General features: G+C 42.4%; 1 protein-coding gene across 1 annotated transcript in view; it reads left to right on the top strand.

Moving 5' to 3' along the window:
- The window catches only part of COX7B (Cytochrome c oxidase subunit 7B), a 35,889-nt gene extending 33,484 nt beyond the window's left edge, over positions 1 to 2,405 (top strand). The window contains exon 3 of the mRNA XM_053772781.2: positions 2,115 to 2,405. Coding sequence (XP_053628756.1) covers positions 2,115 to 2,168 — 54 coding nt within the window. The 3' untranslated portion in view covers positions 2,169 to 2,405. The remainder of the gene's footprint in view (positions 1 to 2,114) is intronic.
- Positions 2,406 to 15,117: the final 12,712 nt, after the last annotated feature.

Genomic DNA, 15,117 nt, shown 5'->3' with positions numbered 1-15,117 from the left:
GGCACTAGAAGCTTTCTTTGGAGCCATGGTGACTTATTTAGCAGTTGCAAGCACTAAAACAAATGGAATATTATGAAATGTATTGTATGAACTCTAGGTATCATCTTCACTTGCTGATAATGGCACACCAGCTGGGAATGGAGTGTGAGGCGGCTCAGGGCCGTGTGTACGCGTCCCAGATGGATGACTATTTGTGAGTCAAACGACGATTCTGAGTCAGTTTTGATAAAAAAAAAATTACGATTTCCGAAAATTACGACTTTTGAGCCTTATGAAAAATGAGGGTCCACTGTATTTCGTGTGGGGAAAATTCAGATAACGATAAAATTGATTAAGAACAAGCTCTCTGGAATGGATTGTTGTTAACTGAGGGTCCACTGTATATGGGTTTATCTTCATATTTTTTTTTTTAAAGGGTGATGTATGAAGCTGAGTTTGAAATTATAGTGTTTTGAGAGGATATTTAGGGTTTAAACTCTAAAAATAGGCATTTATAGTTTTTTTTAACTGCGTTCAGAATTCGTGGTTTTTCCAAATTTGCAGGTGGTCTTGGAATGTAATCCCCGCGAATTTAGGGGGACTATTGTATTAACGAAATGCTGCAAAGCGAAGCACTGTAAAGTGGGGCCCTCCTGTATTACATCTGACACAGTCATCACTTTTGTACTAGCACATTGGACACAGTTAAAAGATTAGTGTAGGCCTGCTGGATCAAGTTAGATGTAGCGAAATTTGTCAGCTGACATGCTCCTCATAACCATCATAAAAATAAAAGTACATACTCGTGTGCCAAACATTGAAAATCACACCTATATCAAACATACCAAAGATAAATGGCTTTGATAAAGCCAAAGCAAAGAAAAAATACAAGAATGTGGGAGGAAACTATCTTTGTTGGAGATCTTTAGATATGTATTGGACGTGAACATTTAGATATCCGTGGATGCGGATGTGTATGAGGATGTCTTGCTTATTTTGCTGGTGCAGGTGCGAGAAATTGTGCGGATGTTGATGTGGATGTAAGAAATTGTGCAGATGCGGATTCAAACATCCGATACATCACTAATGTGCTGTGCCGGCCCTCACCAGTAAGCCCTGCTTACTGGTGAGGCAGCATCAGCTGGACCCTTCAACATGTCGACATTGTAAAAATAAGCTACATTTCATTACTAAATGGTACCAGATATATAGAAGACTTGCCTAAATATCTTCCCACATTTTATTAACCAAATAATATTTTGTCTTGGAAAGTTATTGGTTAATTTCTATTATGTGTGATGTGTTTGGGTGATGTGTTGTGGCATTTTCAGTGAAAATGTTGAATTTGCCTCCACTACAACAATGTTTAAACACTTGTTCACTATTATCAGATCACCAGTAAGTTTAACATTTGTAGAAATATACCTAGGTACATCACTGTTTAAAGGCACAGGAATGTGCAGTTATGATAGTTTATGATACTTTTATTAGTTTTCAGAAATAGTCTGCATAAGTCTTCTTAATTCCACTGTATTGTATATTCTCTTCAAATTTTTTATACAAGTGTTTTGGTATTTTTATATAAATTCAGCATTCATGAGTTGTATAAATTTGGGAAAAACAATAGGTAAGAATACTGTTTAGTGAACACAATTTGCTTAGCAAGAGCCATGAAAAACTGGGAAATGGGAGCACCTCTCATGGCTTGGTGAGCAGATTTGGAAAATTTATGGAGGTGGGGGTACCAAGTTTCACACATTGTTTTAATTGTATTTTTTCAGTAGGAAGACAATTGTACACTGATTCTGCTCTAATTTGTGGTTTACTATATTATAAAATTTTCTTTAAGGAAATATGTAAAAAATATTTATGGCAGTCATGGTACTGTGGAGTTCAGATGTCACTGAATAAAATTTTACAATCCACCTTGCATGTACAGTGCTTTCATGAAATGAAGATTGTTTTCAAAGTATGTTCAGTATTTTGCCCCCTCCATTCAGCTGCCCCTCAACCCACACAGGTGAACATCCCTCTTTACTGCCATTTTTCCACGAAATCTTAGTTTGAGCTTTGCTTTAAATTTTTAGTGTAATTTATGTAATTTTTCCCCCTAACAATTATATTTATATTTTCAGGCAAAGGAATCTGGACTTGTTCAGTTCTACTTCGGTCCAAAGATTGGCAAGTAAACAGATTATAACCTTGTACATACATCATTGTTGGCATCAACAGTAAATTAAATCTGCTATCAGGGAGCTCAGGATTTTTCACCAACACCTTGAGAGCAACTTCTTTGTACATTATTTAAAAATGGTATGATCATGGTTATATGGCTTCTCTAATACTATATTCTCTTTGTAGATACAGTAATGGCAAATATGAACAGCTGTGTATTTCATTCCATGTGAAAATAAAAATAATTTGAATTTTTTTTTTTTACCTATTTAAAAATACTATGCATGTGTGGGGACAGTTTCCCGTAATATCTATATCCTTGTGCTCTGTACAATAAGCATTTTGTCATTGGTAAAATAAAAATTATTTCCTACAAAGGCAGTACTCGTAAGAATACATTCACCATTATGAAGTAACTATTTAGTATGATGCTAATGTGTTTTATGATGGAATAGAGGCACTTACCATAATACAGTTTACTTTTATGCAAGCATGCAGTTGCTGAACTGGCCTGCAATAGAGCCAACAGTTACCCCACCTAATCTGGAACGGTAATGGTATGTATGTAAATAACAACGTGGAGCAAGTTATACGCGTTCGAATACAGCAAATACCTTTATTAACAACTTTGCCCCCCCTCCCTGCCCGACAGGCTTAATATAGTCTGTTGTAAAGGTATCTGCTCCACTGAGGTCTCACTTACCTCATTAAGTGTTTGACAGTGCTGTTCCTAGCACATGGTAGCTGTTGCTTTTTTCTGATTACTGCTAATTGGCCAATGGCACCATTTAATGGGTAATTTTCTTTTTTACTCTGATCATTGCTGGTAATTTATCTGAGACTGAAAAATATATGTAATAAACTGATTCCTTTGTGGCATAAAGATATTTTGCTATCACCTGGAGTGGGCTTCGGGGTTCGGGGGTCAACGCCCCCACGCCCCGGTCTGTGACCAGGCCTCATGGTGGATCAGGGCTTGCTCAACAAGGGTGTTACTGTTGGCCAAACGCAACCTGACGTACAAACCACAGTCTGGCTGGTCAGGTACTGACTTTAGGTGCCTGTCCAGTGCCTTCTTGAAGACAGCCAGGGGTCTATTGGTAATCCCCCTTATGTATGCTGGGAGGCAGTTGAACAGTCTTGGGCCCCTGGCACTTACTGTGTTGTCTCTTATCTTGCTAGTGGCACCCGCTTTTCATTGGACAGATGTTGCATCGTCTGCTGAGTCTTTTGCTTTCATAGGGAGTGATTTTTGTGTGAGAGTTTGGTACTAATCCCTCTAGGATTTTCCAAGTGTATATAATCATGCATCTCCCACCTGTGTTCTAGGGAATACAAGTTAAGGAACTTCAAGCATTCCCAGTAATTGAGGCGTTTTATCGCAGTTGTGTGTGCCGTGAAGGTTCTCTGTACATTTTCTAGGTCAGCAATTTCATCTGCCTTGAAAGGTGCTGTTAGTGTACAGCAATATTCCAGCCTAGATAGAACAAATGACCTGAAGAGTGTCATCATGGGCTTGGCATCCCTAGTTTTGAAGGTTCTCATTATCCATCCAGTCATTTTTCTAGCAGATGCAATTGATGCTATGTTATGAAATATTGAGCTTTTAACTTATTAGTCTTTCAAACCAGGAATAACATTTTTACACCATACTAAAACATCTTAGTATGGTGCAATAATGATAATCCTGGTTTGAAAGACTAGTTAAAAGCTCAATACTTCGTAGCAAAATGTTATCTTTATGCTTAAAAGGAATCAGTTTAGATTTTTTTTTTTTTTTAACAAGTTGGCCGTCTCCCACCGAGGCAGGGTGACCCAGAAAGACAGAAAATTCCCAAAATGAAAGTACTTTCATCATTCAACACTTTCACCTCACTCATAAATAATCACTGTCTTTGCAGAGGCGCTCAGATACAACAGTTTAGAAGCATATACAGTGGACCCTCGTTTTTCGTAATTAATCCTTTCCAGAGTGACTAATATCGAAACTGCCGATTTGCGAAACCATTTTCCCCATAAGAAATAATGCAAATCCAATTAATCCGCTGAAGACACCCAAAAGTATTGAAACAATTTTTTTTACACGAAATATACATTTACCTACACAGAAAACGAGACATGAAGAATAAACAATAATAGCCTGGCACTTACCTTTATTGAAGATTCTTCGTAGTGTATGGAAGACAGGAGGAGGAGAGAGGATGGATTAATTACTGTTTGGAAGGGGAATCCCCTTCCATAAAAACTTCAGGTACAAAGTGCTTTTCTGGGGTTACTTCCCTTCTTTGTTTTTTAATACCACTAGGACTAGCTTCAGAGTCACTGCACACCTGTGGCACTAAATATCTATCCAGAGAGCTCTGTTTCTGGCACCTCTTTAAAATTTCTTGCTCTTGCAAGCCGACACGGCTTGCAAGAGCTTTGTCAGGGTGATGTTCCTCCACAAATCTTTCCATCCTAATCCACATTGCACAATCTCCTTATTCTCTGAAGAAGGCACCTTCCATCTCCCTCTCTCCTCCTCTGAAGTAATTTCCTGAGCTGTGGTCTGTTGCTGTTGCAGATGAAGCTCTTGCAGCTCTTCAGTGGTTAGCTCTTTGTTGTGGTCCTCCACTAACTCTTCCACAACCTCGCTACTCACATCCAACCCCATGGAATTCCCGAATGCCACAACAGATTCCACAACTAGCATAGGGTCCTTGGGGTCAGTCCCAAACCCTTAAAACTCCCTCTTTTGGACACAATCTGGCAACAGTTTTCTCCAAGCAGAGTTCAAAGCCCTGGAAGTCATCCCCTCCCAAGCCTTATCTATAAGGTTTATGCAATGGAGGATACTGAAGTGATCTTTCCAAAACTCTCTTAGGGTCAGTCGAGTGTCTTAAGGTCACATCAAATCACCTTTGAAACAATCGCCACTAGCATTACTACAGAACAAAAGAGTAAACCTGTCTTTCATAGGCTTGTCCTGCTAGTGCCTTTTCCTCCTGTGTGATGTAGGTCCTCCTTGGCATTTTTTCCAAAAGAGGCCTGTTTCTTCACAAACACTTCTTGGAGTTTGAATTCTTCAGCCTCTACGTACCCCTTGAATTCACGCACATATTTTTCAGCCGCATATTTGTCAGAACTGGCAGCCTCACCATGCTTTACCACACTGTGTATGCCACTACACTTCTTAAATCTCTCAAACCAGCCTTTGCTGGCCTTAAATTCACTAACATCAGCACTCGTTGCAGGCATTTTCTTTACAAGATCGTCATGCAACTGCCTTGCCTTTTCACAGATTATCAACTGCATAACACTATCTCCTGCTAATTGTTTCCTGTTGATCCACACCAACAATAACTTCGAGCACTTGCAATCTCATTTTTGTGAGCAAGTTTACCCTTATTGCAACAACAGCTTCTCTGATTTCCTTTTTCTTGGCCACAATGGAAGCGATGGTAGTATGGGGTTTGTTATAGAACATGGCAAGCTCTGCAACACACACTTCACTTTCATATTTTTCAGTGATGTCTTTCTTGAATTCTATTGTGTTTCTCATGTTTCTCACCTTTTTTACCAAAGGAGGAGCTTTCTTTGGAGCCATGGTGGCTTATTTAGCAGTGACAAGCACTAAAATGAATGGAATATACAGTGGACCCCCGGTTAACGATATTTTTTCACTCCAGAAGTATGTTCAGGTGCCAGTACTGACCGAATTTGTTCCCATAAGGAATATTGTGAAGTAGATTAGTCCATTTCAGATCCCCAAACATACACTTACAAACGCACTTACATAAATACGCTTACATAATTGGTCGCATTCGGAGGTGATCGTTATGCGGGGGTCCACTGTATTATGAAATGTACCGTATGAACGAATGGGATCATCCTCACTTGCTGGTAAGCAATGGTACACTGGCTGGGAATGGAGTGTGGGGCCGCTCGGGGCCGTGTGTACACATTTGGGACGAACGACTATTTGCGAGTCAGTGTTTTGACAAAACAAAAAAGTTACGATTTTTGAAAATTACAACTTCCGATGCTAACGAAAAGCGAGGGTCCACTGTATAGATATATAACATATCCCACCAAACTGCCAATATCCCAAACCCCTCCTTTAAAGTGCAGGCACTGTACTTCCCATTTCCAGTACTCAAGTCAGGCCATATATAAATCCTGTTTTCCTGAATCCCTTCATGAAATATTGCCCTGCTCACACTCCAACAACTCACCAGGTCCCAAAAAACCATTCATTTCCATTCACTCCTATCTAACACGTTCATGCATGCTTGCTGGAAGTCCAAGCCCCTCTCCCACAAAATCTCCTTTATCCCCTCTCTCCAACCTTTTCGAAGATGACCCCTATCCCACTGTCCTTCCCGTACAGATTTATACGTTCTCCAGGTCATTCTACTTTGATCCATTCTCTCTAAATGACCAAACCATCTCACCAGAGGGGTGACCCTCTGACTAATACTTTTATTAAGTCCACACCTGGAACTGATGGGATCATGACAAAAATGCTAAAAGCAGGGGGGATATAGTGCTAGAGTAGTTGGTATTTTCGTTTAATAAATGTATGAAAGAGGGGAAGATACCTAGGGATTGGCAGTGTGTATTTATAGTTTCTTTGTATAAAGGGAAGGGGACAAACGAGATGGTAAAAATTATAGGGGAATAAGTTTACTGAGTATACCAGGTAAAGTGTATGGTAGGATTATTGAAAGAATTAGAGGTGAGAGAGAGCAGGACTGCAGATGAGCAAGGAAGCTTTAGAGTGGGTAGGGGATGTGTATATCAAGTGTTTACATTGAAGCATGTATGTGAACAGTACTTACATAAAGGTAGGGAAGTTTTTCATTGCATTTATGGATTTGGAAAAGGCATATGATAGTGGATAGGGGGAGTAATGTGGCAGATGTTGCAAGTGTATGGAATAGGTAGTAAGTTACTAAATGCTGTGAAGAGTTTTTACGAGGATAGTGAGGCTCAGGTTAGGATGTGTAGGAGAGAGGGAGATTACTTCACAGTAAAAGTAGGTCTTAGACAGGGATGTGTAATGTCACCATGATTGTTTAATATATTTATAGATGGGGTTGTAAAAGAAGTAAATGCTAGCTAGGGTGTTGGTGAGGGGTGGGATTAAATTATGGGGAATAAAATACAAAGTGGGAGTTGACACAGTTACTGATGATACTGTGCTTTTGGGAGATTCTAAAGAAAAGTTGCAAAAGTTAGTGTATGAGTCTGGGAGTGTGTGTAAAGGTAGAAAGTTGAAAGTGAATGTAGATAAGAGTAAGGTGATGAGGGTATCAAATGATTTAAATAAAGAAAAATTGGGTATCACATTGGAGAAAGGGAGTATGGAAGAAGTGAATGTTTTCAGATATTTGGGAGTTGACTTGTCAGATGGGTTTATGAAGGATAGAGTTAACCATAGAAGTGATGAAGGAAAAAATGCAAGTGGTGCTTTGAGGTATCTGTGGAGACAGTGCTATCCATGGAGGCAAAGAAGGGAATGTACAAGAGTATAGTGGTATCAACACACTTACATGGGTGTGAAGCATGAGTTATAAATGCTGCAGTGAGGAGGCGGCTGGAGGCAATGGAGATGTCGTGTCACCTTTTTCAAAGACAGTGACTATGAGTGATGGTGAAAGTGTTGAATGATGGAAGTTCTTTCTTGCTTTTTTGGGCTTTTTTTTTTTTTTCTTTTTGAGTCACCCTACCTCGGTGGGAAACGGCCAATATGATAAAAAAAATTAAACATCTATAAATTTCCATATCTACATCGAGTCCCTTTAAAGGATGGTCTTGATGGTGAGGGGATCCTGATTCAAGGACTGACATGTCCTGCTTTAGGTTGAACCTCATTGCCTTCCATTCCCTGGTGCTGATTCATTTCTGACAGTCTTAACTGTCCTGGCACAGTGACCACTAAAAGTGCCATGTTTGAAACCCTCTTTCTCTGATTTATTAGACATTTAACCTACTGCATCAATTAATAATTAAAATCCTGCACTAACTCCCACCTTCACTAGTTCCTACCTGTTGCACACCCCTACCCACTGTGTCGCATGACCCTTATAGGTTTAGCACTCGAATTGCTATTGTTGTACGACTCCTAATGTATCATTAAAAATCCACAATGTACACGCTATTTCTGATTAGGCATCAAGTACCTTATGTGAATTCTTACTAGTAAAATGTAATTTCCCTAGACTAATACCTCACCACAAGTTTTGTTCAGTGACACTCCTTGCATGCACTGCTAACCTGTATATCATGTTTCATTGGGTATGTGCCCAACTGGCTGCCTCTTCAAGGGAGGTGCCTTGATATCAGTGAGAGACTTCCTTTTAGGGATTAGAGCAACCTTTCCTGTGATGAAAAATCATTAACTCTCATTCCTCAGACTGTACTTACCTATTCATAAGCACAGTATGACCAGCAAGTCTATTGCTTATTTGATGCAGTACTCATTTTGCACAGGTCACGTTCCAGAAAATTGTAATCTCAAAGTGTACAGAACATGAAAAAAATATTTATGTTCTAGATGCTGCACCCCCCCCCCCCAAAAAAAAAAAAGTATATACATATGTATATTGTGGTTATTGGAAGGTGATCTGGAAGTGTTAGAGAGGGTTGGTATGGCCCTAATAGGCCTCAAACATGCTCCAGTGTTAAACTGCGAAATATCAGGCAAGTGGTTTTGGCTTTACCTCATAAAGCATGGGTATTCTGTGAACGACGAGTAAGCATAGGCTTGCACTCGTTTACTTTTATTTTATTTAGTAGCATAACTTGGAATCTATCCACAGAAGCAACTTCAAATGATCTACCATGCCTTGAAATTCTGGTGTGCATCACTTCTCTTGCTGATGCAAGTCCTAGAGTGCATTCTCTATTAAAAATTATCCTGTAGTCAATTTTTAACAGTATGGAATAATATAAACAATGTAGCATAGAAATTTCTCACGTGGTCTGCATATGCACTTTCCCCACTAAATTTAATGCACTTTAAAACTGTTGAACCATACATTACTAAATGAACACTTGAAGACCTCTTTCTGCTTTACTTATGAAGGCCTCTTTTTTTTTTTTTTTTTTTTTTTTTTTTTTTTTTTTTTTCTTTACCTAATTTCCATACAAGATCACTAAATGCAACACCCCTGTTATCCGCTCAATCCACACATTCAGTAACTTTCTTATTTAGCTGTATCGACCTCTTATCTTTATCCCACTGTCTTAACTGAACGAATTTTTTATTTTTTTAAGAAAGGTGCTGGCCTGTTCCAATACATACATGCACCATCCTCAAGCATATCTATTGTCAAGGAAAAGTATACCTCTTTTTTTAGTATAATATATATTTAACAAAATAAGCATAAAAGTATGACAAAACACCTTTATTACAAATTAACCCAAAAAAAAAAAAATGAAAAAGACAAAAAATATATATAACAATTTAGGAAAGTTGCACGTAAGTACTATTGGCTTAAAAAGCAACGAGTGGAACTGGTGGATGATACTGCAGTTACCATGAAACTGATCAACGATTGTTGGAGGTGTCAGGCCCCTCATGGAAGGTTCCTTGATGTTGGTGAGAGGCTCTTGATTTAGGGCCTCTTCAAGGGGGGCTCCTTGGCGTGGTGAAGAGGCTCTTGGTCTGAGGAATTAGCCCTGTCGGTCTTCTTCCTCAGACCGAACCTAATTACCCCCCATTCTCCCCTCCCCTATCCCATCCTCCCCATCCTCCCCTTTTTCCATTCCTCCTCCTCCTCCTCACCCCTCCCTTTTGCCCTTCCTCTTTTTAGCCTTCGTGATTTCTCCCACAGGCGCGCTAGTTCCTAGGTAGGGGAAAGGACACCGGGGTCGATCCCATTCCGTTGAGGTTTCTTGGCGGTGGCGTAGTTTGCCGTGGAATCTGGATTGCCTAGGGATGTCCCGATCCCTCTCCGGTATCCCGGAGTAGCTTTGGGTGTCTTTTGGGCGACGGGTGTATCTCTGGAAGCCACCTTTCGGATTCCGGGGGTGGTGGCTGAAGGAGGTATGCTTTGTGGCGGATATCCGGCCGCCCTCTCTTTTGTCCACCGAGGTAGCTCGGCAGATGTGAGGTTGCTATCCCGGATTGCTGGTTTACTGGCATGAAGGGTAGGGTATGGCACGGGTTCCATGCTGCATCTGCGCTACTAGCGGTGTCGAGTCCTCTTGGGCGCGGAGGGAGATTTCCGGCCCTTTCATTCCTCCTGGGAACTATTCTTCCCCGCTCCCCCCTTTTTTTATTCTTTTTTTTGTTTTTATTTTCTTTTCTTCTTTCTTTTTTTTTCTTAAAAACAAAAAGCAAAGGAGTAACCTAACCATGGCAGCCCTAGTCCATGAAACCACTACCCCCGGGCCCCTTCTTGATACCGCACCCCATTCTGACCCTGCCTTGTGTTTAGACCACTCTTCGGACACTCCTGATGCCCCTGTACCTCTTGCTGGTGCTGTTTCCTCACCCGCTTCAGGTACCGGGGCTTCGACTGACTCCTTCGATTTGTCTGAACTCCGCTCTCCTTTGACTATGCTTCCGGCTTCTCCCTCTACGGTACGGCAATTTTCGAATCGCCCACCCATTTCATGCCGGACCAACTCCGGTCCTACTCCTAAACGCCAACGTCAATCTCCTGATGATGCTCCGTCGTTACCTTCCCATTCTACTCGGAAACGACCGACACGTCAAGCACTCCCTCTCCACGCTCAATTTCGGACCACACAATGGACTAAATTCTTTACTTTAAGACCAACTTCTTCTTCTGCCTACCTTTCTGACCATAGTATTGCCAAAGCGCTCCTGCGTCATGTTGGCAGAGATATTTCATTTCACGCTCTCAAGAGCGGTACGCGCATCGTCACTGTCCAGAATGCTACCCAAGCTCATGATCTTTCTCTCCTTTCGAATATCGATACTACTCCTATCACTATTGAAAAACATCTTTCTCTCAATTCTTGTAGTGGTACTGTCATTCTGCCCCATACCATAGTCCAACAGAATTTCCAGTCATGTGGCAATGACATTTTTGAACAGCTGGAACTCCAGGATCTCCCAATCCTCAAAGTAGACACTTATGTCCTTCCTGCCCGGGGGCGGAGACGTTACCCTTGCAATGTGGCTCGTTTAACTTTTGACAGCCGAGAACTCCCGTCCTCTGTATATGTCGCGGGACATCGGTTACAAGTTCGAAAGGTGATACCTACACCGCAACAATGTAGAAATTGCTGGCGTTTTGGTCACCCAGCGAAATATTGCAGATCTATGGCCGAATGCCCAGTCTGTGGTGCCGACAACCATTCTAATACATCTTGCAGTCAACCTCCATCTTGCCTTAATTGTAATGAAGCTCACCCTTCGTACTCCCGCCGTTGCCAGGTCTACTTAAATGAACGTGAAATCCGTTGCCTCAAAGAGGCAGAAGGTCTCCCTTATGCTATGGCAGTTACTCATCTCCGCCTCCAAGGGAGACTACCCCGTGTTTCTTATTCTCGTGTTTCCAAACATCCCCCCACTTCTGGGGTCCCATCTTCTGCAGCCTCCTCTGTTGTTACCCCTCCCATAGCCATTACGGCATCTAATCCTTTTGCTGTCCTTGGCTCTGACGTCCCGACTACAACTCAGTCTGTTCTCGCATCTTCGCGTCCTTCCTCACAAGCCCCAGTATCGACAAGACCTCGTACGACACCTAATACCAATCGCCCCTCTACTCAGAAGTCCAAAAAATCCACATTGCTCAAATCTTCTTTGCCCCTTCCTTCCCTTCTTCCACCTCCACACGTTACCTTTCCAGTCTCTGTACCTAGTTCTTCCCCTCTCTCTGGCTCTATTACAAGTGTGGAGATTCACCCTCCTCCTCGTACTATGCCTTCCACCCCCGTCCCCTCCCAAGTTTCTCCCTCTTCTGTCACCTCCCAGGTTTCTACCTCTTCTGTCCCCCCCCACACTTCATCTCCAGTCCCTTACACTTTTCCCTCCCCCTCTCCTTTGGTACAGTCCATTACTGTCCCAATCTTTACTCACCCTCCTCCTCCTATCTCCAATATGGTTTCCCATACATCTTTGAATTCAGAAACACTTGAAGCCATTTCAGAATATATTGCAGAGACTAAACCTTCAATGGACACTGATTCACTTCCTGTTCCTTCTCTTCCCTCTCCTCCATCTTCACAACCCCATTCTTCGCAACGCTCCGTTCCTTCGCTACTTGAACATCTTCCAATGCCACCACACGTTGACTTTTCTAACCCCTCTAGTCCGTAGGTGCCTTTACCTACAGATTCCTGATATTTTCTTCATCGCCAATCATGGCCTATTTACAGTGGAATATCCGCGGCCTCAGGGGTAATCGGGGTGAGCTTCAGATGTTGCTTTCCAGGTTTTCCCCTGTTGGTGCTTGCTTACAAGAACCAAAATTACACTCGGCTGTTTTCCAACCTATCTCAGGCTATAATTTATTGTATTCTTCGGATCCTTTCTCAGATGGGACCTTTAATGAAAGTGCCCTTCTTCTACGCAATGATATTCCGTACTGTCAACTATTTGTCCATACCTCGCTGCATTACACTGCAGCCCGTATCCACTTGAATAAGTGGTTTACAATATGTTCTTTATATCTCTCTCCTTCTCGAGCATTTTCTATCCCAGACTTTGCCTTTCTTGTTTCATCCTTACCACCACCACTTCTGTTACTTGGTGATTTTAATGCCCACCATTTCCTCTGGGGGGGGTCTCATTGTGACTCACGTGGCATTCAGTTGGAGGCTTTTCTTGCCTCTCACCCCCTCCATGTTTTAAATACGGGTACTCCCACCCATTTTGATCCTCGTACTCATACTCTCTCTTGCATCGATCTATCAGTCTGCTCTTCCTCCACTGCACTAGACTTCACCTGGTCTGTTCTACCAGACTTACATGACAGCGATCATTTTCCGATCATTCTTACTTCTCCTTCCTATTCACCACCTTCCCGTAGCCCTCGCTGGCAATTTGATCGGGCAAATTGGGATCTTTACTCACACCTCACTGCTTTTAGTGAGGTTCCTTCTTCATCCTCCATTGATGAGCTCCTACACATCTTCTCGACATCAGTTTATACCGCAGCTTCTCATTCTATACCCCAAACCTCAGGCAGGCATTCTCAGAAGTGCGTGCCTTGGTGGTCTCCTGCTTGTGCTCGTGCAGTACGTTTGAAACGTGCTGCATGGGGCAGGTACCGGTACAATAGAACCGCTGAGAGACTTGTTGATTTTAAGCAGAAGCGTGCGATCGCTCGCCGTGTCATCCGTGAAGCTAAACGCACTTGTTGGCGAGACTATGTTTCCACCATCACCTCTGCTTCTTCTATGAGTGCAGTCTGGAAAAAAGTGAGGAAATTGAGTGGTAAATACTCTCCTGACCCGGCTCCTGTTCTACGGGTCACTGGTGTTGATATAGCAAACCCTCTCGACGTTGCCATTGAACTTGGCACACATCTGGTCCGTATTTCCCGAGGGCTCCATCTATGCCCCTCGTTTCTTTCCTCAAAGTCTGCCAGAGAGTTAGTACCCTTGGACTTTTCTTCTCTCGGAGAAGAACAGTATAATGTGCCTTTTACACTTCAAGAACTGGAGGCAACGCTCTCAGCTTGCCGATCATCGGCAGCTGGGCCTGATGACATTCATATTCGTATGTTACAACATTTACATCGGTCAGCCCTTGTAGTCCTCTTACACCTCTTCAATCTTATTTGGGCACAAGGAGTTCTTCCCCAGCTGTGGAAATCTGCCATTGTTCTCCCTTTCCGCAAACCGGGTACTACAGGACATGATGCCTCCCACTATCGCCCCATCGCTCTTACAAGTGCAGTTTGCAAAGTGATGGAACGCCTCGTAAATCGACGTTTAATGTGGTATTTAGAGACTCACAACAGTCTCTCCGCTAGTCAATATGGCTTTCGTAAGGGTCGTTCTACCATAGACCCCTTACTACGCTTGGATACGTATGTTCGTAATGCCTTTGCGAATAATCACTCAGTTATTGCCATATTTTTTGACCTTGAGAAGGCATATGACACAACTTGGAGGTATAATATTTTGGCCCAGGCCCATTCCTTAGGCCTCCGAGGCAATCTACCATCCTTCCTTAAGAACTTTTTAACTGACAGACATTTCCGTGTTCGAGTCAATAATGTTCTTTCCCCGGACTTCGTCCAAGCTGAAGGTGTCCCTCAGGGATGTGTTCTAAGCACAACACTTTTTCTCCTTGCTATAAATGATTTGGCCTCTGTTCTTCCACCCAATATTTGGTCATCACTCTATGTTGATGACTTCGCTATTGCTTGTGCAGGCGCTGACTGTCACCTTATTGCAGTTTCTCTCCAGCATGCGGTCGACCGTGTTTCCACTTGGGCCACCACACATGGGTTTAAATTTTCAAGTACCAAAACTCACCAAATTACTTTCACTAGACGCTCTGTTATCTCCGATCATCCTTTGTATCTCTATGGCTCCCGTATCCCCGAACGTGATACAGTCAGGTTTCTAGGCCTTCTCTTTGACCGTCGGTTAACCTGGAAACCTCACATTACCTCTCTGAAGGCAACTTGTCACAGCCGGCTAAACCTTCTTAAAACCCTTGCTCATCTTTCCTGGGGAGCTGATCGTCGAACTCTGCTTCGCCTACATTCAGCCCTCGTTTTATCGAAACTCGATTATGGTGACCAGATTTATTCCGCGGCCTCTCCTGCTACTCTCTCTAGCCTTAACTCTATCCATCACCAAGGCTTACGTTTGTGCCTTGGTGCTTTTCGCTCTTCCCCTGTTGAGAGCCTCTATACAGAAGCAAATGTTCCATCCTTGTCTGATCGCCGTGATGCCCATTGCCTTCGTTACTATGTACGCTCTCACGATCTACACAATCCTTCCATTTATAGAATGGTCACCGATATTAGTAGACATTCTTTATTC

Source organism: Cherax quadricarinatus, chromosome 9 (assembly GCF_038502225.1).
Source record: "Cherax quadricarinatus isolate ZL_2023a chromosome 9, ASM3850222v1, whole genome shotgun sequence".
NCBI classification, from domain to species: Eukaryota; Metazoa; Arthropoda; class Malacostraca; order Decapoda; family Parastacidae; genus Cherax; species Cherax quadricarinatus.
The sequence above is the reverse complement of the archived record's forward strand: the minus strand, read 5'-3'. Positions and strand labels throughout refer to the sequence as shown.